The sequence below is a fragment of the Rutidosis leptorrhynchoides genome, chromosome 2, assembly GCF_046630445.1.
Source record: "Rutidosis leptorrhynchoides isolate AG116_Rl617_1_P2 chromosome 2, CSIRO_AGI_Rlap_v1, whole genome shotgun sequence".
NCBI classification, from domain to species: Eukaryota; Viridiplantae; Streptophyta; class Magnoliopsida; order Asterales; family Asteraceae; genus Rutidosis; species Rutidosis leptorrhynchoides.
Genome location: NC_092334.1, coordinates 360,947,407 through 360,964,084, shown reverse-complemented (window position 1 = coordinate 360,964,084; position 16,678 = coordinate 360,947,407). Strand labels below are relative to the sequence as shown.

General features: G+C 33.9%; 1 protein-coding gene and 1 non-coding gene across 4 annotated transcripts; one reads left to right on the top strand and one right to left on the bottom strand.

Annotated features, from left to right (window-relative positions):
* The first annotated feature begins 1,214 nt into the window (after positions 1-1,214).
* On the top strand, positions 1,215-1,286 carry TRNAT-UGU (transfer RNA threonine (anticodon UGU)). The gene has a single exon. It is a non-coding gene; the product is annotated as a tRNA-Thr (tRNA).
* Positions 1,287-2,118: 832 nt separating this feature from the next.
* Positions 2,119-5,972, bottom strand: LOC139892008 (mitochondrial inner membrane protease ATP23-like). 3 transcript variants are annotated; one of them, XR_011773953.1, is made up of 7 exons: positions 5,806-5,972; positions 5,574-5,695; positions 5,059-5,196; positions 4,876-4,959; positions 2,978-3,451; positions 2,637-2,730; positions 2,123-2,535 (listed from the first exon to the last, which is right to left on the bottom strand). XR_011773953.1 is itself a non-coding variant. In XM_071875037.1 (5 exons), exons 1-5 carry the CDS (start codon positions 5,891-5,893, stop codon positions 3,317-3,319), a joined length of 567 nt encoding a protein of 188 aa, XP_071731138.1. In that variant the 5' UTR covers positions 5,894-5,972; the 3' UTR covers positions 2,811-3,316. The 3 variants fall into 3 exon arrangements, 1 of the variants encoding a protein (XP_071731138.1); XR_011773952.1 differs by having other exon boundaries at positions 2,119-2,730; XM_071875037.1 differs by lacking the exons at positions 2,123-2,535; positions 2,637-2,730 and having other exon boundaries at positions 2,811-3,451.
* Between the last annotated feature and the right edge of the window lie 10,706 nt (positions 5,973-16,678).

Below are 16,678 nucleotides of genomic sequence, written 5' to 3'. Positions count from 1 at the left end.
AGGTAAATCGTAAATAATAGAGGGGTGTAAAATGAAAAATGAGAAAGGATTGAAAGATAATAAAAGAAACTGGAGAGACAATTTTCAATTTAATGATGTGACGTTTGTAATAGTAAACTCAAGCCTCAACAGTGTATTTATTAACAAATATGTAAAAATTGTTCCTGTAGATGTTTTTGCTACATTTTATTAATTATTATCATTCTCTAGGCTTGACATCAAAGCTTACTAGATTTTTATCTTTTATTTAGTCTCATACGTTGATATTGTGATTTGTGTATAAATTAGTACTATTATTGTTCTTGAGTCTCGAATCGACCTACTAAGAGCCTTTTTTTCCGACTCGCTCAGGGTACTAAAAATGTCAGAACCGGCCCTGTGTGTATGTAAAACAAGTTAAATTTACACTAAATAAATTGCCTTTTACAAGAGCCAATTAGGTTTTTGTTGATCGAGGTGTTTAGGTTATGGTTGACCGTGGACGGAAACTCAATGTTTTATGAAAAGTCTATTGGTTCATGGAGACAAGGGACCACGCTAGGAAAGGTGCAGTTGATTGTTATGTATTCTATTGTGTTTATCCATTTCTTTACAAAGACAGAAAGACAATCTTTGATGGTAAAGTCAGAATTTGAAGTGACTCATGTGTCTTAATTAAGACATTTATACTTCGCTTATAGCAAAAGGACCCATACGCATAGCAACGACTCGTGACTACCCCTACCACGTGCTCGTGGCTCAGAATATTTGTCTCAATGTTTCGTCGATGGTCTATTTTTAAAGGAAAAAATCCTAACACTTCCTAATCCACACAACATATACAATCACACATCACGTATTCCTGTCTCAAGAAAGATTTGAACCCACCTATCACTAAGCCAAAGGCCATGTTATCAGACGGTATTGATGGCTAAATATATTATGCCCATAGACATTTATATCAAACGCGATTTAAATATATCTTTGGACAACTTTATACGCATCATGTTATTCATTCATTTTACATAAATTACAATCTATCTATTTAATATTCTAACACCTGAGCTATATTGTTTCCACTATCTCTTTACATTTCATCAATCAAGTAAGGGTTAGTTCATTATACTGTCTGATTTAAAGAAAATTCTGATAGAAATTAAAAGACACTTTTCGTATTCTCTAACTGACGAACGAATGTTTAAGAAAGACTGTAAACCTCGAAGAACAGCAACTAAGCCCCTATAGCTCAGTGGTAGAGCGCCAGTCTTGTAAACTGGAGGTCTGTAGTTCGATCCTGCATGGGGGCAATTTCCTACATTATTTATAATGTATATTTTTTAAAATCCAATACAATGCAAGGTTACTATGCACTGAAAAATCTTAGATATGGATAATAGATGTAGATATACGTTGTAAAATCCCGATTACTCATTTTTAAGAGCCGTGCGTTCCGATTTTACAAAATCTGTTTAATTAATGGGTCATAGTCGAATCGTTCAACGTCGATTAATGGGTCATAATCGAATTTGGTAATCAAATTCGGCCAAAGTCAAAATTGATCAACATTTTAACATGAATTTAAACTAGAACTTTGAAGTTTAATATTTAAATGTATATAAAGTACAATCTCATTAATCTCCGATTAATCTTCGAATTTCCTATTACTCCTTCCAAAGTCCCGACCGATTAACTTTCGAGTAGCGAATTTTGCAACCTTGGATATGCTTACTTGCACAGGCTAAACTCTAGTCTAGACCTCACGACATTATCATTGACACGTCATATTCATTTAAGGTACAACATAAGGAGAGAGAAATTTAAACCAACGAGAGATTTAGGTCTACTTTTAAATCATTTATTTAGAAAAAAAATAACATTAATAACGAATTCGGAGATCAACAAGTACAATCAATATAATGAAATCCAAAGCGAGCCGTAACCAAACTAAACTACTTATACTAACGACTTCACCAACAGGGTGAAAACTCGTTAAACTAGAAAAAAAAGCAAGTTATGGCTATAACAAAATGACTCAAAAATATCAGCTACATTAAGACATGAACAACCAAACAAACAAATACGGTGATCGGGAGAACACCGGTCACCACCGCAACAAAACAAACGAAAACATAACAGCCGGTCAACCACCGGAGCGCCAACAACCACTACCCAAGCACACCCACGCCTTGAACCTAAACCAATAGAACGTCGTTTAAAGGAGCAAGGCAGGTCATGGCAAAGATTACGAGCGACTCTGAGCAAACAAACACCATCAACCACCCCCAACCACAACGCTACCACAAATTCGGAGACAGTACCAAAAATCCCAGCATCTCTGACAGCTAATAACCGGAGTATCAACAGGATACTCGTTGCCCGGCTAAAGAAAAATGCGGTACCGGAGAAAAACCAAACTCCGGCGATGAAGAACAAATTCTTGCGAGGTTGCTCAGCCCAATGAAACCACAACAAACCCCGTAAAACACAAAGAAAAATAAACGAAGCCAACCACCAGATGTGAAGAGAACGTCAACCATATACCTTTGATCGAAAAGTCTGACAAGTTCAAAGGAGACGAAAGCAGCATGAGCAAAGGTGGAGAAAGTGGTTAAGAGACGAGAGAAAAAAAAAAAGCAAAGAGAGAGTCGAATGCTTACTTTAATAACCTGGAGATGTAATACAAAACAACAAAGACAAAGGAAGAATGGAGAATCGAAAGAGGCTCACGTCGGCGCAACAAGCAAACCAGATCTAGGGTTATTTGAAAATAAAAGAAGGTGAGAGGCGAGATCATTTTTTACTTTTAACTTTATGAAAGTACGCCTATATAGCATTACACGCATGCATTTAGATAAACTCGAATGACATTCAACATCTTTGACCCACTTGGCCTATTCGCCGTCTGACATGTTAGATATATTACACAACCAAATCAACCCATTAATGTACATATGGGTTGAAATGGCCACATCTACCCGCAGATATAGACATATGATACCTGGCCCACCTCAAGCGCTCTACATTTCCAGCTATCTGACATTCCCTCTTAAACTACCAGTCATGCAAAAAGATGGTTGTATGGGTCAACACCTGAACAGAACTCTGAACTGGTATCAAAGACTAGTAGATATGATATTTTAGGTTCAATAAGAAACCACTATGAGAATTATTAATGAAATACAGAACATTAAGAGAAATGGTAAAATGCACTTGAATAGCACCGCAATGTTGAACCACGTCCGGTGATTACTACTCGTTGTCTTGAAACTACATAAGTTGAATAAATACGAGAAAAATGTTGAGCTGGAAACTGGGGCCCGTGAAAAGCATAGATTTGCTAAGGGGCTCTGTCAAATGGTTTGGTATCATTATAGCACGTGTCCCAGACGGCTTCCATTGCATCCTTGGCAGCTGATTTTGAACAGTAAGGGTTGTTTGCCAATGACTTCATTACTCTTCTTTTTACGCATTCCTTTGTCAAATAAAAAAGATTTTAAAAAACTGAAATGAAAGTTATTTACATAAATAATATAAGAGAAACAAATGTACTGATCTTCAATCATATACCAAAGCTATGTTTATTCAAGACATATATAAATGGGACATATAGAGTTCACTAATTTAATCAATTACTTGTGAATGGGTCAACTTGGGATGGATTAATTTCCTAACATGTCAAATAGGTCATGCCACAGATTTAGCTTAAAGAAAAATGGGTCAAGGGTGTCAGTCGACCAAGATGTATTTTAACGCTTAGAGCTTCCTAAGTTTATTTTAATTTATATTGTCTGTAGATCATACTTAACACATAAACTAATGATAAGAAATGGACACAAAATGTTTGCAAGACAACCTGTATTAAACCATTACCCAACAGACCCTTCTTGTTACCTCTAAACAATCCAAAACAATTTTAATGGCAATTCATGCAACTAGCAGGTACGCGAGACTATAACAATCAACAAAATAAATATGTGAAAAAAGCATGCACACTTAATTTATATAATTATTCTCCATATGCAAAGATTAAAAATGTAAATCATGTAGCAGTGATCAACGGATAGCATATTTACAAGTAACTCGTATGTTTTCAATTTTTTAGTATTCTATTTCACTATGAAAGGGTTTGTGTATCTTCCTCTCTTGTAAACAAATATTGAATATTGATCTTAATTTTTAAAATGGATGGCAAATCCTAAAATTTTAGAACCTAAATGCTTACTAACGTAATCAGTAAATATGATATGAGACAGCACATAACGGTATACGCTACATCATCTGTTAGCGTACTTCCAAAATTCCAATAGACATGCTTTTTTTTACATCAGTTTGGGATCACCCAGGGGGACTAAACCACCCACATGTTCATCTCCCATAGTTATAACCCGCCCCCAACTACTGCCGTGGAGGAAACCCGGACCAATCCGAGGGCATGGCCGGTAAAACCCCCCTCCCCGTTGCCCCGACACTAAGCGAAAGGCGACCTAGGTGGATACTTCAGGTCAGGGATTAACATTCAGTGCAATGTTGCAGCCCAGCGGAGTCGAACTCCTGACATCTCGCTAAGAGAAGCAGACCACTACCAGTTGAGCTACAAATCAATGTTATTTACCTTGTAAATCCTATTTATGTTATTTTTATTTTTTAGGTAAAGAGCGTTCACCCGGTGAAATTCATTAATAATAAAAATGAGCCACTACATCATAACATGTTCTAAATACTATTTATGTTATTGTATAAGCAAGAACTAGGATCTATCTCTTAACTCATTATCTAGGTGTAGTAATAACTTGAAGTCCCATGCCTTTTTCAATTGTTAGGTTACTTACACAACTCAATGCAATTTAATTAAAGACATCAAAAATACAGTTCGATAAGAGTTTATGACAAACTTACTTGTTCATGACCTCTTATTTTAAGATAACCTCTCAATAGTTCCCTTTTATAGTGGCAGTCACCACTGAGATGGCCAGCGCGGATCTGTTTAAGATATATATAAAAAAAAAAAATCGTTTAAGAATCAAGATTTCCAATACACAAACGAATAAAGAGCATAAGAAGGTGTATAAATATTCTGACCTCACTACAAGCATGATGAGCGCAATTAGTCCAATCCAAATTTGCAGCTCGACAGTCATCAAACGCATGAATAAGTTCATGAATAACCACTTGAGTTACCTCATCTTGAATCGTCAAGTGATTACTACATACCACAATCTATACCATTTCAATGTAAGAAGAATAAAGTTACAATCAACCTATACAAGATCAACAAAAATGCTCCACTAAACCAATATATATAGAAAGAACAAAATACAAAAAAAAAAAAAAAAAAAAAAAAAAAAAAAAAAATTACAATGAACAAGTAAAGTTTGAACCATCATTTATAAACGAACAAGCAAACACTGAGCACACATTGCAGCTATGTTGTCCAGTATCTAAGTTACTTTGGTATTCATATCAGAAAATTGATAATTACATGATTAGTTGTTAAATAAGTAGGATACAAAATCAATCAAGCGTGATCAAATTACAATATATTTCATGAATATTAACATAATTAATTTAATAAAATGTAATTAGGGGATAATTACCCCTTCACCACGAACATAACCACCGCTCATCCGTTGATTGCAATTAACGGCCTTGATGAAATTAGATGCGATACTACATCCACTTTTCTCCAAATGCTCACGTAAAAACTTCACTGTTGGAGCTGAATAGTTTACATCGAACACGAAATCAACTTAATAATTAAAATGAAAATATGAAATATATAAACCCTAAACCCTAAGAAGTTAAATCATAGAAGATATTCGTAATTACTTCTAAGGCTTCTTTGAATCATAGTTTCGCAATCATCAACCGTCATTCCACCTTTACCGGATGGTACAGAATCGGTTCCGTCAGCCATCTGCGATTCGGGTGATCGCTGAAGTTGGTGCTTCAGGGAAGTAGTGGTCGGGTTGGATCCGGTTTCAAGCGAGCTGGGCCGATTCGTTAAATGAGTAGTAACATATAAAATAAATATAAATATTAAATTAAATATTAAATATTAAATATAAATATAAATATAAAATAAGAATAAAAGATAAGAAAAGTCGCTACTATTTATTAGGTAGATATAAAAGGGGTGATTCTCACAACCATTTTTTAATTCATGTACACTTTTGCCTTATAAACTTACAATTATGCCCTTAGAAAATTTAACTTATATTATTATATATATAATTAAGGATAAAATAGGTAATTAGATGTATATGGATAAAAAGTGGTGTGTGAGAAATCACCTCATATAAAAAATACTCCAATATCTATAAATATTATATTATATATATTTATATATAAATATAATACAATATAAATAAATGTTGTATATGAGAGTTTCGAATTCGGATTTCTGAGAGTCGTGTAATCACTTTCAGATCAAAGTATTTCGATGGTACTATCGAAATCTTCAATCGGATAAAACTCAGAATATTTGAACAATGAATCTGTGTTTTTTTTGTGTATGAATTTGATTAAAACGTACCAAACAAATAACCAAAAACCGGGTGTTTTATAACTGCCGAATGGCAGTTTCATAGCTGCTAAAAAACGGGTGTTTTATCCGGGCTTTTTATTTTGGATCAAACCGGGTCAAAATCGAATTTTAACACATTTTTAATAAAGCAATGCACTCCACACTTTTCTTAAGTTGTTCGATATTTATCAAGATTATTTTGGTTAACAAATTAATCCCATTACACTTAAATCATATTGGTGACACAAATCACAACAATAAATAAATATAAATTTAATTAAAATAAGAGAGTTTATGACACAACTATACACACGAATATTAAGTGATCCAACATATATGGAGAAAATGATATGTGACCAACATATTATGCAGAAAGTGATTTAACATGTACTATACATTTGTTTTGGTGGGTTGAGAAGGCATAACACATTATACAAAATATTTTTAGAAGCATTGTCAATACCCATAAGTGAATTTTTTCATGTCCAATTAAAGGTTTACTAATTTTTTTTATTTTATGTTTTGCTTATATACGGATAGTTCTATATATATAAACAACAAGCTTTAGGTCAGCTCATTGTGGCGGCGGACCTGGGATTGTTAGACGTTTTGTTTTTCGGTAGCGTAGTTTGCAGCCTAATGCTATGTTAAAATACAATGCAAATTTAGAATAATATGGAATTAGTAAATGTATATGGGTAAAATATCTAGATATTAATATGTATAAGAAAATATCTAGATATTAGAATATGAGAGAAAAATCTAGAAATTGAAATGTAAAAGAAAAATCTATATATTTGTAGGTTGTAGAAATATCTAGATATTTATATATCCATGGAAATATCTAGGTTCTAGAATGTTCCATGGAGTAGTATAAATATGGGAGGAGATTTCATTTGTGTTGTGTGAAGTTGTGAGAGTGAAATAAGAAGTGAGTTGTGAAGAAGAGAAGAAGAGTGTGAGTTAGCGAAAGTAGAGAAGATAAAGCTTGTAAGTAATATTGTAATTGTAATTTAATATAAGTGTTTTTGTTAAGTTTCCCGATCAAGCCTTAGTTTGTGTTTAAGTTCTTAGTGCACTTTTGTTGTTCTTATTATATGGTCGGCTCTGCCGCCTAAGTAATACATGGTCGGTTATACCGTCTAAAGATATATGGTCGACACTGTCGCCTAAGTACATTGTGCACTAAGGATTTATAAAATTAAAGGCTAACCAACGTCAAAGTGTTGGTGTAGTGAGTCTAGTATAGTCTAGATCCTCTATAGTGGGTGTGTTGGGCTCGTCGAAGCTTCCAACAATTGGTATCAGAGCGGGTCGTTCGGGATCATTTCTAGTGGAGGAAATTGGTAAACGTTGGACGTTTACATCGACTTGTTTTCACCAAGGCTCTAAGGGAGATTCTGTCAGAGCACAGTTAGGAACTGTGAAAGCTCATCGGTCAGGGACCAAGCTTATTGGACGTTGGACGTCATGATGGCAGATCTTGCAAGTACGAGCAGTGGTATCAAGAGTCTCAATAACCACAACTATGGTTATTGGCGGACTTGTATAGAATCCTACCTACAAGGACAGGATTTATGGGAAATAGTTGCTGGCAGTGACACAACGCCTCCACCGAAAGAAAATGCCGAAGCCTTGAGAAAATGGAACATCAAGGCCGGGAAAGCTTTATTTATATTGAAGACTACAATCGAGGAGGATCTATTGGAGCACATCCGTGACGAGAAAACACCAAAGGCAGCTTGGGAAACTTTTGAAAAGTTATTTTCAAAGAAGAATGAAGCACGCCTCCAGCTCTTGGAAAATGAGCTCGCAGGTATCTCACAAGGAAGTCTATCTATTTCTCAGTATTTCACCAAGGTGAAATCTATTTGTAGTGAGATATCTCAACTTGCTCCTGAAGAGAAAGTGAGTGATGCAAGGATGAAGAGAATTATCATCCACGGCTTAAGGTCCGAGTATAATGGATTTATAGCCGCTGTGAGAGGATGGCCTACTCAACCATCATTAATAGAGCTGGATAATTTATTGGCTAATCAAGAGGCATTAGCCAAGCAGATGAATGAAGTAACCATAAAAGACGGAGAAGATGCACTCTTCACCAATAAGAAGAAAGCAACATCTCGAAGACAAGATGCGATGAAAGAAAGTCGGACATATGGATGGAAGAGTCACCTAAAGTCAAAAGGCAACACTTCAGGGGGAGCTCGGGGAGCTCAACAAGGAAGAAGAGATCATCGCCAACAATACGGGCAAAATGATAAGAGAAAGATTGGTGAATGCTTCAATTGTGGCAAGAAGGGTCATTTTGTTCGAGATTGTAGATTCCCCAGAAGGCGAACTTTCGAAGGAAATGTGGCCGCTGCAAGAGATGAGAAGAAAGATGTCACATTCGAAGCAACCATTAATGAGGAAACATGGGATGAAGAAGCTGGACTCTCTGTTGAAGCTGACATAGATGATCAAGCTCTTACAACAACTTTAAAGTCAAAAATAAACTACAAAGATGATTGGATCATCGATTCTGGGTGCTCAAATCATATGACCAACGATGGGACAAAGCTGCAAGAAATGGAGGATTACAAAGGAAAGAGAGTCGTGTTGACAGCCGACAATTCAAGGTTATCTATTTCTCACATTGGAAAGACAATAATTCCAAATGAAGGAGGCTCTCCTAAGCTCCAACTCGAGAAGGTGTATCTTGTCCCTGGCCTAAAGAATAATTTACTGTCAGTACCACAATTAACAGCAGAAGGGAACTATGTGCTCTTTGGACCAGAAGATGTGTCCGTATTCAAGAGAGTGAAGGTGGTTGGCAATCCAATTATGCAAGGAAGAAGAATAGAGTCGGTCTATGTACTATCTGCTGAAACAGCATATGTGGATAAGACTCGAAAGAATGAGACGGCTGATCTTTGGCATGAACGTCTTGGGCATGTGGGCTACAACAAGTTGAAGGAGATGATGGTGAAACACATAGTAAATGGGCTTCCTCAAATTGATATCCGAACAAATACAATATGTGCTGGATGTCAATTTGGAAAAGCTCACCAATTGCCATTCAAGGAGTCACAACATCAGTCCAAGACACCACTAGAGCTCATACACTCAGACGTCTTTGGCCCAGTGAAACAAACATCACTTGGAGGAATGAAGTATATGGTGACATTCATTGATGACTTCTCAAGGTATGTGTGGGTTTACTTCATGAAGGAAAAGTCAGAGACTTTTCAGAAGTTTAAAGAGTTCAAGAAGAAGATAGAAAGTGAGCTCAATAATAAGATTAGGTGCTTACGCACAGATAATGGAGGAGAATATTTATCGACTGAGTTCAATATGTATCTTGAGAAGCACAAGATCAGAAGGCAATTAACTTGCCCTAATACTCCACAACAGAATGGAGTGGCATGAAAGGACCCGTCCTAATCCATCCGAACGAAGTCCATATCGATTATAAACGATTCACAACAGTTGATTACATCGCGAGGTACTCGACCTCTATATGATACATTTTACAAACATTGCATTCGTTTTTGAAAAGACAATCTTTCATTACATCGAAAGTTGACGGCGTGCATACCAATGTATAATATATCTAACTATAATTGATTTAATAATAATCCTGATGAACTCAATGACTCGAATGCAACGTCTTTTGAAATATGTTATGAATGACTCCAAGTAATATCTTTAAGTTAAGCAAATGCACAGCGGAAGACTTCTTTCATACCTGAGAATAAACATGCTTTCAAGTGTCAACCAAAAGGTTGGTGAGTTCATTAGTTTAACATAAATAATCATTTCCATCATTTTAATAGACCACAAGATTTCCATTTCTCATAAATATACGTCCCATGCATAGAGACAAAAATATCATTCATATGGATTGAACACCTGGTAACCGACATTCACAATATGCATATAAGAATATCCCCATCATTCCGGGATCCTCCTTCGGACATGATATAAATTTCGAAGTACTAAAGCATCCGGTACTTTGGATGGGGCTTGTTGGGCCCGATAGATCTATCTTTAGAGTTCTCGTCAATTAGGGTTTCTGTTCCCTAATTCTTAGATTACCAGACTATATAGGGTGATATTCGATTTGATAATCCAACCATAGAATGTAGTTTCGATCACTTGTGTCTATTTCGTAAAGCATTTATAAAAGCAGCGCATATATTCTCAGTCCCAAAAATATATATTGCAAAAATATTTAAAAAGGGAATAATGAAACTCACCTAATGTATTTTGTAGTAAAAATACATATGACAAAACTGTATAATGCAGGGTTGGCCTTGGATTCACGAACCTATATCATTTATATATATATTAACACATATAATGGTAATCGAACAAATTTATATATTATTAGTGATTTAATTGTTATTTTAATTATATGTTTCAATAATAATTTATTTAACTATATTTATTTTATATACTTAAAAAATTAAATAAATAATTATATATATAAATATAGTTATGTTATATGTAACAGTTATATTTTACATAAATAATATTTGTTGTAATAGTAATAATAACACTTATGTTAATACTAAAAAATGATACGATAATAAAAATAGTAATGGTAATAGAAATACTACCTCAAAGGAGTAAGCCCTAAGAAAAAATAACGCCACTGCCCGGGCTCAAACCCAAGACCTCTCGGTTAAACGTAAACACCCTCAACCATTCAAGCAAATTTCTGTATTTCTGAAACAACCCTAAACTTAATTTTATTTATCCTTTATTCTTAACATCATAATACTATCACAACATCATCATACATGGTACCATCGGCATCATCATCTCCTTACCCCATCATCATCATCATGATCATTACCAAAATCCTAATCAAAATCATACGCATCAACATCATAACGATTCACCATCATCAACATCGATCATCATCGTGATCTATACGTATTTCATTATCATTACCCATATAATATTCATCTTTTGAATACCATTTCTTTATCATCATTTCTAACTTATGTGTAGATCATCCTGTATCATCTTTTCATCCGTGTTCTTCCCACGGTTATGATTCATGGTCACCATCGTCTTCAACCTCCCATCCTTTCGTTCGTATACATCATCGAATCATCATACATGCCGTCATCATCCTCTCGAATCATCATCACTTAGCATCACCATTGCAGTTATGTGTGTGTGTGATCTATAACCCATTAATCGAGTAGCAATAAGCATGAAAGGGAAAAACGTGTATAGCAGCGGATTAGATAATGCGTACAGAAAATTCCTCATGCAACCCATTATCACTTAGAATGAAACCCGGTTTTAAATAAAGTTTACTAACCCACTAACATGTAACTTTATCAAATAACAAAAAAAAAAAAAAAAGAACACGTCCCTTTACTACTTCTATTAGTCGGCCCCTTTTGAGTTGTAATATGTTCCACTAACGTTTGTCTGTGAACACTAATAATGCATTATAAATATATATATAGTAATAATCCATACATCTTTTTCATAAAACATTGAACTGTGAGTATATCCAGCTTTCATTTTGTTTTGAATTTCAACAGAAAAAGAAGCAAAAGTTGTGTACACCAGTAGTAGTTATACGGTGTATGTTCGAGTAATAGACAAGTCGGAATAAGAGGAAATACGTAGTAGTAGAAATAGTTGTAGTAAACATAAAAAAAAAAATGGCGGTGATGGTTTGGTTAAGTGGTGAAGAAGGTGGTTGTTGATAGTAACCGAAGAGAGAGGGTGGCGATTTGAGTTAAACGGAAAAACAGAAAAAAAATAGAAGGTTGCAGGTTGTTGCCATGGGTGTGATTTAAACGGAATAGAAATAATATAGTAACAAGAGTTGCTGTTTCGAATGGTACGTTGAAACAAGAAATAGATTGTAGTCTTGAGTTTACAAAGAAGAGAGGGAGAGAGATGAAAAGAGAGAAGTGGAGGTGGCGGTTAACCGTGGTGGTGTTTGGCCTTGGACCAAAAATAGTAAGCGGGTTTGTTAGGTTTCAACCGAAGCAAAAAAAAATATTCGAGAAATAACAACACACGGTTTCGATCAAGAAAAGGTGATGGTGTTTTAAATGTTTTGGTTATTATGGTTTGGTGTTTTATGGTGATGGTGACTTGGTGGACTTTAAACGAAAACAACAATAAACATTTAAGAAGATTTCGGTAATGGTGTTGGTTGTAGGTGAGGAGAGGGTGACCGGTGGAGGTCCGGCGAGGTGGTGGTCGACGGTCATGGACAGGAACACAAGGTGTGTTGATGATGGTGTGTGGTTATCAATATGATTATGGCGGGTGCACCATGGTGATGAAGATAGTGATGCTCACGATTGAAGAGCAAGCGAGTGGTTTGAATGATGATCCGTAGTTGATGGTATGGTGAGGTAGAAGAAGAAGCCAAGTAGTTTGTTGTTTTCATTTCATGCATAACAAATAAATATATATAATTGTAAAGATAGTCAATCATCCCACAGTAATCTCAATCATAAACTTATACAGTAAAGCCATCGGTTTCATTTTCTTTTGTGTTAAATTCCTTCAACTTGCATTCATACATATATAATATTAAACTAAAGTAACACTATAATAATACTATAATGTAATCAGAAAATAAAAAAAAATAAAAAAACGTGCGAATCAATATTAAATTCTACCGACAGTTTATTAGGATATTATATCGCACTCCGTTGTTAATCGTGGCGGATAAAAAGGTCTCAGAAAAATCCTAAACTTTTAAATTAAATGTCTTTATTTATTTAGGTCATTATGGTACAAAATTTAGTCATTAATTTAATAAATATAAAGTACATCAACTGTCCCTCTCATTTATGAGTAAAATATAAAAAGTGTTAAAATTAAATAATTAGATCCTAAATATACTTCTAATAAAACTATAACTTATATAACTCATTTTCGAATCACCGTTTATTTTAAAATCATATAAGTTTGAATTAAACTTACTTAATATCAATCGAGACATCAAACGAGCATTACAATCATTAAATATTTATTTTCAACATACTTTATTTATATATATAGATTGATATATTTTAAATAATTTAAATAATAATTATATTAATACCCTATTTTTATTAATTATTATTAACAACAACATATAATACATCAAATTATATTTCGAATTATTATTTATATATACATACACAATATCTATCTACAATTAATTATTCGTGAATCGTCGAGAGCAGTCGAAGGTCAATTGAATATACAAAACAGTTCAAAGTTTTTGAGACTCAACATTACAGACTTTGCTTATCGTGTCGAAATCAAATAAAGATTAAGTTTAAATATGGTCGGAAATTTCCGGGTCATCACAGTACCTACCGTTAAAGAAATTTCGTCCCGAAATTTGAGTGGGGTTGTCATGGCTAACAATAAAAATGTTTTCATGACGAATAGGAGTTGATAAATAGAGTTTTATCATCATTGATTACTATGGATAAAACAATTCGATTATTCAAAGAGTACGAGTGAAGTTATCACAAAAGAAGGAAATGAGTAAATGAGATTCGTCTTAACCTGTGACGTAGTCACGGTTGTTTTTAGAATTTAAGGTGCGTCTTAACTTTTGACAGAGTCGGAGTTGAATTCCGGAATTCAAGGGATTTAAAGAAAATCTTCGAAATCTAAAAGATTTGATTCTTCAGCGAGTAAGAAAATTAAGATTTCTATAATAAATGCGGGAATCTGCCTTGATTTCTTTGTCTGGTATTTTCACTATAAATGAACTTCTTCCGTTCCATTACTTTCACCATTCTTATACTTTCTTCCTCTATTCCTACTTCTAAAATATTGTGGAAATGCTCCATCCAGTTCTGATCCTTATCCTTATCCTTACTATCGTAACAATCATTCTCCTTTTCCAACTTCCACCCGAGAAATCTGCTTACTCCTACTTTGCTCTTGGAATAATACTATTCTTAATTATACCGTGTCTTTATATTGCTATTCGTATTAATATCCACGGTTTGTAACTTCTATGTTATTATTGGGTTTTACATCTTCTCTTATATTTCAATGTCCCTGCTTCTGTCTCTTATAATTATTGTCATCCACATTTAATGCACTCTCTTATTTGCTGCGATTTATACCCCCTTTCTATTTCGGAGTTTCATGCTTTTGTTTACTTTTCGCAAGTAACGGTCCAGAATTCATAGGTATGGAGTTTCGAATTATCATAATATACAAGATAGAAAGGAAAGGTAGTAGCACGATTTGTTTTGTCAAATTACTAGGAGTTACGGAAAAGACAGAACCATCAAGAAGATATTTTCTTGATATGTTTAGAGGTTAAGTAGAATGAAAGAATTGTGTAACATGGCACATAATGATGGTTGATGTTTTAGCAGAGTAGTATATAAAATAGCTTATATTTTTACAGGAAATACTATTAAATACGATACAATTTTACACAAGATATTTATTTATTTAGAGAATGGATATACTTAAACCTTGCTACAACACTTATAGGCAGTGTACCTAATCGTACAGTAGTGTAGTTTTTAGTAAGTCCGGTTCGTTCCACAGGGAATCTTTTTAAACAAAGCTTAACGCTATATTAGTTTACTTTTATAAAAATACAAATATATATATATAAGTAATATTATTATTATAAAGGGGGGTTTTTACCGTTTAATGACCGGTTTGTCGATTTTAAAACTTTAGTCGCAGTTAAAACCAAATGTAAAATATTAAAAATAAATACAAGACTTAAATTAAAGCATAAAGTAAATAACGATAATGAAATTGCGAATAATAAAAGTGTGATAAAATAATCTTGCGATAATTAAAAAGTACAATGATTAAAAATGCAATTAAAATATAATAACAATAAAAATGCGATAATTAGAAGTGCAATTAAATATAAAATAAAGGAAATTAAATATGAAATAAAAGAATTATGCTTATTTAAACTTCCGTAATCATGATGTATGACGTGTTGATTTTAGTTTTATTGCCCATGGGTTAATTGTCCTTTGTCCTGGATTATTTAATATGTCCATACGGATTTGTCCATAATAGTCCATCAGTCATAAATATAAAGAGCGAAAGCCTTCGTCAAATTATTCTTATTCCCGAAGTCAAATATTCCAACTAATTGGGGATTCGAATTGTAACAAGGTTTTAATACTTTGTTTAATGAATACACCAGGTTATCGACTGCGTATAAACCAAGGTTTTACTACTTTGTTAACAATTACACCAATTACCCTTGAATGTAATCCACCCCTGTTTTAATGAGTCCATTGACTATTAATCCATCCCCGTGTCCGGTCAAATGAACAATAATTCGTACTTATAAATATCCCGCTCATCGTGTCCGATTAAGCGTATGTGGTTATATATAAATACGTCGAATTATAAGTTTGTATATTAAATTAACAAGGTATTGTTTAGTTAATATAAAACCCATTAATAGCCCATAGTCTAATTTCCACAAGTGTCGTTCTTTTATTCAAACCCCAATTATGGTACAAAGCCCAATTACCCAATTTTAGTAATTAGCCCAACATCATGATTACTTCGGATTAAATAAGCATAATAATAACTTAGCTACGAGACATTAATGTAAAAAGGTTGAACATAACTTACAATGATTAAAAATAGCGTAGCGTTACACGGACAGAATTTCGACTTACACCCTTACAACATTCGCTAACATACCCTTATTATTAGGATTAAAATTAAAATTAAAATTAAAATATAAATTATATATATATATATATATATATTACGTATATAGATAGAGAGAATGATATATGATGATCTAAAATGCTCAGAAATCGGTTGCTTTTATAGGGAGTTTTAAATTTTGGGGCTCCGCGACTCGCGGCATTTTTGGCCTTCAAACTCCGCGAGTCGCGGAGATTGAAATTACAGCTCAGTCCCTTTTGGAGTCTTTCTTGCCGACGGTTTTAAATATTAATATAATATATATATAATTTTTAAGAATTATTTATTTATTATATTATATTTATGTGCATAGTTGACTTGTAATTTTTAGTCCGTTGCGTCGAGCGTTGAGAGTTGACTCATGTCCCGGTTCCAGATTTTCGAACGTCCTTGCGTACAATTTAATATCTTGTACTTTGCGTTTTGAATCTTGTACTCTTGTAATTTCGAGACGTTTCTTATCAATAATTGGAACCTCTTTGATTGTCT

Bases quoted from the DNA above. Each gene is read 5' to 3' on its own strand.
- LOC139892008 (XM_071875037.1), bottom strand. From the start codon at position 5,893: ATGGCTGACGGAACCGATTCTGTACCATCCGGTAAAGGTGGAATGACG. The intron at 5,696-5,805 runs GTAATTACGAAT...TAAACTATTCAG, and splicing joins GATTCAAAGAAGCCTTAGAA to CTCCAACAGTGAAGTTTTTA. The intron at 5,197-5,573 runs GTAATTATCCCC...GAAATGGTATAG, and splicing joins GTTATGTTCGTGGTGAAGGG to ATTGTGGTATGTAGTAATCA.